The sequence below is a fragment of the Garra rufa genome, chromosome 4 (assembly GCF_049309525.1).
Source record: "Garra rufa chromosome 4, GarRuf1.0, whole genome shotgun sequence".
NCBI classification, from domain to species: Eukaryota; Metazoa; Chordata; class Actinopteri; order Cypriniformes; family Cyprinidae; genus Garra; species Garra rufa.
The window spans coordinates 6,475,740-6,485,093 of NC_133364.1; the positions used below are offsets into that span (position 1 = coordinate 6,475,740).

Genomic DNA, 9,354 nt, shown 5'->3' on the forward strand with positions numbered 1-9,354 from the left:
AGAAAGCATTTTAATATGCTGATTTATTATCAGTTTATATATATATATACTTTGATATACTTTGATAAATAAAACGTTAAAAAGAACAGTATTTAGTTAAAATAGAAAACTTTTGTAACAATAAACACCTTGTTTAAAGTTTGGGGTCATTTATTTTTTTGCTTTCTTTCTCTCTTTGAAAGAAATTAATACTTTTATTCAGCAGGATGTGTTAAACTGATAAAAAGTGATAGTAAAGACTTTATTGTTTTAGTTTGTTGTTTTTTTGTTTTTTTAGTTATTGTTTGAATAAAAGCTGTTCTTTTTAACTTTTTATTCATCAAAGGATCCTGAAAAAAGTATCACAGGTTCCAAAAAACATTAAGCAACACAACTGTTTTTGATAAATGAGTATATTAGATGATTTCTGAAGGATCATGTGACACTAAAGAGCGGAGCAATGGCTGATGAAAATTCAGCTTTTCATCACAGAAATAAATTACATTTTAAAGTAGATTAAAATAAAAAACTGTTATTTTGAATTGCGATGATATTTTATAATTTTCTGCATTTTTGATCAAATAAATCTTTGCTAAACATAAGAGACTTTTTTTTAAAAACATAAAAAATCTCACTCATCCCAAACCTTTAATGCATTGCTAAGAACTTCATTTGGACAACTTTAAAGGCGATTTTCTCAATATTTTGTTTTCATTTTCACCCTCAGATTGGAGGTTTTCAAATAGTTGTATCTCAGACAAATATTGTCTTATCATATCAAACCATACTTATTTATTCAGCTATAGATGATGTATAAATCTCAATTTCGAAAAATTGACCCTTATGATTGTTTTTGTGGTGCAGGGTCACATATAATGTATATTACATAAAAAAAAATATATATATTTATCTTTTTCTTTCATTAAATTATTTTCTTTCTGCATTCTGAGGAATCTGATCACAAATCGTGTGCAATTTTTATGCCAGTTTACGTGTGACATTGATTTCACATTTATCTGTGCTAAACTTTGAAAATAAAAACCTTCTTGATATTTTATTTGTTTATTGATGTTTTTGTATTAGTGTTTGTGTCATAAGGATACAAGACTGTACAGTAAATTGATTGGTAAACAATGTTTATTGAATTATTTGACAAAGTGAAGCAAAGCAGCATTCATTTTAAATGATTTACAACGTAATGAATTATTTAGAAATTAACTATTTAAGCTGAACAAGTGCTTAATATTAAATTACATTATTTTAATTACATTTTATTGATTTATATCAAAGAAATGACAGCTACTAAGGAGAATATAGCATAATCTAAAGAACACATCAAGAACATGATGGTTTGTAAGATATATAGTATATTATTTCCCTTCACATAAAACTCTAAACTCAGATCTGCAGTCTTTATCACACCATTTATACTGAGCGTTCACTTTCTCTATGGCACCGCAGTGCTCGGATATCTGATGTTCTGGTGCGCTTCCTCCTTTCCAGTTGGTCCAGGGTCCCACACGGAGCCCGTTGTACCAAATCCAGAATCCGAAAAGTCGGCTCTGTCTAAGCCCCACCCACACCGGCCCCGAGATCTTCTGCCTTTTTAGCTCTCGTTCTATTTCTATGTGATCATCTCTAGACTCGATACGCAGTAGTCCAGAAGTATTCGGTTGACTGTTGCAGTAATCCAGAGCTTTCTCCCAGGACATGTTAGAAGAACTGACATGAATAAGGCTTTCTGGGGGGAAAATGTATAAAAAAACTTGTAAAACTAGTGAAATACTCCAAACTACAACAGCGTGTCATGGTAAATCAGGAATTATTTGAATTTCAAAGCATGTGTTGTGTTGTCTTACTGTAGCACAGAGAATAATGTTCACCATTATTTTTAACCCAATACTCGTCTTTAACCATGTAAGCTTCCGTTTTCTGTGATTGCAGATATTCAGATTTCCAGTTTCTGTAAGCAGATTGTCCTCCATCATTCCATTCCACACTGTCCTCCAGCAGGCCGATCCAGAAAGGATCCGTATTCTCATTTCGTGCTTTTTTCACTCTTTCATTTTCCTCCGCATTTCTGATACTGACTAAATCAGTGTGATTCTCCCTGCAGTGCAGCTGAGCCTCAAACCAGGATTTTTTTTCAGTGATTAAGGTGTAGTTGTATGATGCTCGCCCAACATCTGTATCAGTGTTGAAAAATAGTATTATTTTTGTTTAACCCTTGTGCAACCATTTTTGTCCATTTCAGTTTTTTTTTTTTTTTTTTTTTTTTTTTTTGTTATAAGTGTGCATGTGTTAATGCCAGCTGCATAAATTTTGACTCAGGTGTTTATTTTTATTGATTTTGATAATATTTCATATTTCACCCTCATTTCCTTCAAAAATCAATTTTACCCTCCGTACAAAAAATACTCACACTCAGGACCTTAGGGACAAAAATGTCTACATTGAAACCCATTAAAACCCAATTATTTAACCCAGGGCCATTTGACTATAAAATGATGCAATATTTGCTAATAGGCATTCATTCTATCGGCAAGGCTTCAAATTTGACATTTTTATAATTTTTGACTAGATTGTGCCATTTTTTTTTATTTTTATTTTTTTTGTCATATACATTTTTTTTTTAAATCTAACACTACATACAAAATATAAATGCCTCAAAATTTTGTTGTTCTTCTTCACAGACACACCCAATAATCTAATAAGAAAATACAACAATTCTGCTTAGCATTTAGTATATGGAAATTAACTACTATTTTTCATTTTTTCATAAAAAAACACTTTGCATTATGTAAACAAACCAGCATTTCTGAAAATTAATGAATGTTTGGTATCTATGAATAGAACAAATGCTGGTTAAAAAATTGTATGGTGGCCAAGAGAGCTCAACGCACTGCAAACTTAAGAAAACACATGCAAACAGAAAAAACAACAACAAATTAAGAAAACATCTTCATCAGTTTGACAACACAGGCGCTACGCAAACACAAATACGGAAACGTGCTGCAAATTCTCACAACACAACCAAACTCAGAAACGCGCTGCAAACTAACAAACGCGCTGCAAATAGCATGGTCCACAACGGAAATGTTTCAGGGGGACCTCAAAAAGTGACGAACCCATCTGGGACCTGATTATTTTTTCAGTGGCTGTTGGTCAGTGCAGAGGTGTTGTCGGTGAACTATCACCTTTTAGTGATAGTATAGTATCCCTTAAAGGTGATAGTGATATAAATAATCAGGTAATATAGTGATATAAATAATCAGGTCCCAGATGGGTTCGTCACTTTTTGAGGTCCCCCTGAAACATTTCCGTTGTGGACCATGCTATTTGCAGCGCGTTTGTTAGTTTGTAGAGCGTTCCTGTGTTTGCAGCGCGTTTCTGAGTTTGGTTGTGTTGTGAGAATTTGCAGCGCGTTACTGTATTTGTGTTTGCGTTGCGAGGATTTGCAGCGCCCGTGTTGTCAAACTGATGAAGATGTTTTCTTAATTCGTTTTTTCTGTTTGCATGTGTTTTCTCACGTTTGCAGCGCGTTGAGCTCTCTCGGCCACCGTAAAATTGACATTAGTGAAAGTGGAAAAAATATTAATAAATCATATTTTTTATACATTTTTGGACATGGACATTTTTGTCCATTTTGCACCTATGTGTAACTTAATTTTTTTGAACGCACAAGCGTTAATTCATTGTAAAATGAAATATTTATGAGGTATTTTATTACCTTTATAACACATGAATGTTTTGTTCTCACTGCATTGGACAGCTTCCCAGTTTCCATCAGCTTTCATAGCAGCACAGCAAGTTTCCCCACAATTCATATTAAAACTTTGGTTATATGTGACTTCATCACCATTTGAACATTTCTTACTGCGGTTTCCAATATATGCACCAATCCAGCCACTAGGGTTAGCAGGAGCATTACTGACCAGAGTACTTAGTTCCATATTGTCGTGTTGGTCATAAACTGTGACGAGGTCAGTGTAGTTTGTTTTGCATTCATTTACAGCATCCGTTCTAATAACGTCCTTCACTCCTCTGTGGAATACTCTTAGTCTGCCTTTAGCATTTGAAGGAGGAAAAGCTGAGGAGAAATATTCAGGTTTTAGCACCATACCATCTCATGCAAAATGTGTTGGAAATTTAAGTAATCAAAACCCATTTGTGTTGTATGAGAAAAACAATCAAGCAAACTATGATACAGACAAAGTTAAATACTCACCGCAGAGGAGCAGCAGCACATGGAGCAACATCATAGCGAGGCTGATTGTGTTTAAACCACTATCTGCTTTTAAACACAAACCACACAAGAAAGGATTGTTGAAAAGTAAAAAAAAAAAAATTATTATTATTTGCATTAAAAGAAATTTGCAGAAAATATTTCTGCCACACCCCTGTGAACTGTCTGCTTTGGTTTCTCCCTTGTGTGCCCTTATTTGGAGTTCCTGTCCTAGTTATGGTTTATTCCCTTTATTAGTTGGTTTGTGTTTAGAGTTTCTTTGTCCGGCTTTAAGGTTACTTTGTTGTGTACGTGTGTTGATTACTTATTTGATTCGTATCTCTGTGTACACTGTGACAATTTCATTGAGAAAAAAAATGTATAAGTTACCTGTTAGCTACACAAGAAACAAGCAATGTCTCATGTTGCTCATCGGTACATTTCCATCAGTGATTTTTGTTTGAAATGTTTGTCATTATCAGGTGTAAAATCATAAAAAAAAATCAAATGACATATTTTGTTAAATCATAAAGTGTCTTTACAATATGAAGTCAAGAACAAAATACCTATAGATGGACGTAAACAATCAAAATAAATTAATTAACTCTCTAGAGGTACTGTATGTCTCTATATTTATTTTCAGTTTTCTTGAATATGTAAACATTCCCAGAATACAGTCAAACCAAAAATTATTCATACACCAGATATAATTTTGGATATTCGTTTAATAGTGGTTTACTAGTAAGAACTATTTTTATTTTATTTTATTTTATCTTCTTTTTTTGCCTTTTCTTGAATTTTCTGTACTATGCTTTATTGCTTTTTTTTATTGCTATTACTATCACTATAGTGGGTGCAAGACACTACAGTTCATTTATGTAAGTGAGGATAGCGAAATAAAGTAAACTGTGACGTATTTGACCTAAAAATTCTTCATACAGTGGACTACCAGTAAAACTAATAAAGATTTGGGATCAAATCTTTTTCTTTAATTGCTAAGGTGTGACCTTTTTTTTTTTCCACCACAGACTGAACAAAATGAAGCATTACTTTATGTGATATTATCCGGATTCATTTGTTCTGACACAGTTTAACAGAATTATTTTATTGCCATTTTCTAAACTATAGCGAATAATCCGTGATAATGTGTGAATAAAGGTATCTGAATACATTTTGGTTTGACTGTATATGATAATGGTTTGCTTCATTACATCCACAGTTTCACCAACATTTTGTTGCATACAATTGAGCACTATTCATCAGTAAATATTACTGTCATCCGCTCAAAAGTTTGGGATGAGTAAGACTTGTCATGTTTTTTTTAAAGAAGTCTCTTATGCTCATCAAGGCTGCATTTATTTGATTAAAAATACAGAAAAAAACAGTAACATTGCTAAATGTTTTTATTTTAATATACTCTAAAATAAAATTTATTCCTGAGATGCAAAGCTGAATTTTCACATGATCCTTTAGAAATCATTCTAATATGCTGATTTGTTATTAGAATTATCAATGCCAAATATTTATTTGGAACCTGTGATTCTTTTTTTTTTTTTTTTCAGGATTCTTTGATGAATAATAAGTTAAAAATATTTAAAAAAAAAAAAAAATCTTTTCTAACAATGCAAATCTATGCTATCACTTTTATTAATTTAACACATACTTGCTGATAAAAAAGTATTATTTTATAAAATAAAAAGAAAGAATAGAAATGTATACACCCAAAACTTTTGAACCGTAGTGTATATTCTTAGAAAACCTTTCTATTTTAAATAAATGCTGTTCTTTTTAACCTTTTATTGATCAAAGTACCCTAAAAAAAATGTTTTCAACATTGATGATAAATAACTGGAGTAATGATGTTGAAAATGTTGCTTTGTATCACAGGAATAAATTACATTTTAAAATATATTCACACAGAAAACTGTTCATTTGTAATTGAAATAAAATTTCGTAATATTAAATTTTTTTCTGTATTGTTGGTCAAACAAATGCAGCCTTGATGAGCTTAAGAAACGCCTTTAAAAACCATAAAACGTGTGTGATATATCGCAAACAAAACAAAAACAGCTTTAATTATTCAAAGATGAACAAGGGTTCAAGCATAAAAGCAATAAGTATAATACTGCTTTAAATTGTTGTTGTTTTACAAAAAAAGTTGTTTTTGTTTTTCTAAGCAAAAAAATTATATAATTTTTTCCTCATTTACAGAAGACACCCACTAAAATGTCATTCAGTGTAACAGTCTTGTCAGGCATATTTACAACAAATATTATTTAATATGCACAAATCAGAATAAGAATGTAACACAACATAAGTATTGTGTTACACTGAATGACTTTATTTTAACCGAATTTTGACATTTATTCTCCAAAAACACTTTACTTACATTCAATGTGTTTTCTATGGACGTAAAATCAGTTTTGTAAATTTATTTTGACATGGACATCTCAACATCTTTGACACTTATATTGTTAACTCAAACTCTCCTGCTAAAGAATCCCTTTAAAATTTATCCTGTTTCATATTTTTGTATTTTGTATCAAATGTTATAGATCCATACATGCTGTATTGAAACGACTAACATGAGATTTTCAAACAGTACAAAGCATGCAATATTGTTTACAAAACACTATAGCAACACTGATTTTATCAGCTAGATATTTGGAAAAAAGTGCATCATTAGATAAGAGATAGCAAAGTTATGTCATTCTCACCTGATGAGAGGGTTATTTCATTTAAAAATGTGCTGAAAGAAACTAAAGACTTTTATATGTAATTCTGTAGAAGGTAGGTGCTCACATGCAAATTCATTCTGGGCAGCAGAAGTTAATCAGTAACTTAATTTACCCGTTTATTTTTTTACATAAAACTCCAAAGCTGATTTAAAAAAAAAAGAAAATTAATTATTAAAAATATATAAATACAACAGTTGTCCAATATTGGTTGAATGTACAATAATAGATTTTCTTTACTCTTTTTAGATTACCCTTTTTTCTATTCTAAAATACATTTTACGTTATTGCTTTAATGCAAAATTATGTGATAGTTCTGAAAGGCATACAATTAACAACCATTTTATTTTATTTTTTATTCTTATTATTTTTAATTTAATTTAATTTAATTTAATTTAATTTAATTTTGTTTAATTTAATTTTATTTTATTTTATTTTCCATTTGCCTTTTCTTGAATTTTCTGTTCTTTTTTTTTAATTAATTTTAAAAAACGGTTAAAATATATATAGTAATAATTAAAAAATAAAAAAAATAAATAGTCCACTATTTGTTGAAGGTACTATAATAGATTTTCTTTATTATTTTTTGATTAGCCTTTTTCTATACTAAAATACTTTTTCAGATATTGCTTTAAATAAATTAAATAAATTACATTTTTAATTCATTGCTTTCAAGATTATGTGATAGTTATGAAAGGCATACAATTATCAACCATTTTATTTTATTTTTTTGTTTTGTTTTTCCTTGAATTTTCTGTACGGTTTTATTACTTTTTTATTCCAATTTTTTTTGTTGCTGTTTTTCTAATAATCAAAAAATAAATAAATAAATAAATAAATGATTTTAAAAAATGTAAATTAATTATTCAAAATATATAAATAAATAAATTATCCAATATTGGTTGAAGGTACAATAATAGATTTTCTTTACTCTTTTTACATTACCAATTTTTTCTATACTAAAATACATTTTTTTGTGATAGTTCTGAAAGACATACAATTAACAACCATTTTATTTTTATTTTTATTTTTATTTTTATTATTATTTAATTTAATTTAATTTAATTTAGTTTAGTTTTATTTTATTTTATTTTCCTTTTTTGCCTTTTCTGTACTTTTTTTAATAAAAAAAATAATGATTAAAATATATATAGTATGATTAAAAATAAATAAATAAATAAATAAATAGTCCAATATTTGTTGAAGGTACAATAAAGATTATTTGTTAGATTTATCCTTTTTTCTATACTGAAAGATATTACTTTAAATAAAATAAATAAAATACATTTTTAATTTATTGCTTTCAAATTATGCGATAGTTCTGAAAGGCATACAATTAATAACCGTTTAATGTTATTTTTTTTATTATTATTTTTTTGCTTTTTCTTGATTTTTTTTGTACTGTTTTATTATGTTTTTATTACAATTTTTGCTGTTTTTTTCCAATATTCAAAAAATAAATAACTAAATAAATGATTAAATTTTTTTAAATTAATTATCAAAAATATATAAATAAATAAACTGTCCAATGTTGGTTGAATGTACAATAATAGATTGTCTTATTAACTGGTGTTAAAAAGTCATTTGTGTTGCATATAAATCATCCTAATATTGTGTACACTCTTAAAAATAAAGGTGAAGCCATAGAAGAACCATTTTTGGTTCCACATAGAACCAGTGGGGCAAAGGTTCTTTAAAAAAACATCCCTTTCTTACCTTTTTAGAATCTGAAGAACCTTCTTTGTGAAACAGAAAGGTTAGATGTTAAAGGGTCTTTATGGAACCATTTAAACAAAAAAAGGTTCTTCTATGGCATCATAAAGCACCTTTACTTTTAAGAATGCATGTTTGTTAATTTTACATTCTCAGATCAAATACTTTGAAAAGAAAAAGTTATAGGCTATTGTCAGTGTAATGTAAATGCTTGTGCACATGTACATGCAATGAATTCAAATCTGTGGTTTTTAATTAGAAACAAACTTCCTTCATCTTAATCATGAGCAGCTATTTTTATTCATGGTGTTTGCATAAACCTACTGTACTGCCTTAGTCAAATATCGTCTATTATGTGTCCATATTCAAATGCACCATCCTTTTCTGACATGCCTTAACTTATGAACTACTGAACTTCATAAGATCACATTTGAAGAATTTATCAGACAAGTTATAATTCAAAAAATGTAAGGTGTGTTGACTCACTACTGCTCTGTTTTGTGATTTCCAGATGGAAAGAAGCAGAGCCCACGAAAGTTGTGATGGATCGCAGATGCTGGCCGAGTTTGTTCTCTGCATGACTGATGCTTCTGTATTCGCTCACACAGGAGACTTAGGCTGGGTGTAAGATGTGTTGCTGGTGTTATTTAATCACGGCGATCAAAGCACATCTTTTCTACAGCCTCAGCGCTATATAGGATT

At 29.5% G+C, this 9,354-nt stretch overlaps 1 protein-coding gene across 1 annotated transcript in view; it reads right to left on the reverse strand.

Moving 5' to 3' along the window:
• Window positions 1–1,291: 1,291 nt before the first annotated feature.
• Window positions 1,292–9,354, reverse strand: part of LOC141333463 (macrophage mannose receptor 1-like) — a 24,711-nt gene continuing 16,648 nt past the window's right edge. Inside the window, exons 3-5 of the mRNA XM_073838478.1 lie at window positions 3,710–4,069; window positions 1,839–2,165; window positions 1,292–1,720 (exon numbers count right to left, since the gene is read on the reverse strand). Coding sequence (XP_073694579.1) covers window positions 1,350–1,720; window positions 1,839–2,165; window positions 3,710–4,069 — 1,058 coding nt within the window. The 3' untranslated portion in view covers window positions 1,292–1,349. The remainder of the gene's footprint in view (window positions 1,721–1,838; window positions 2,166–3,709; window positions 4,070–9,354) is intronic.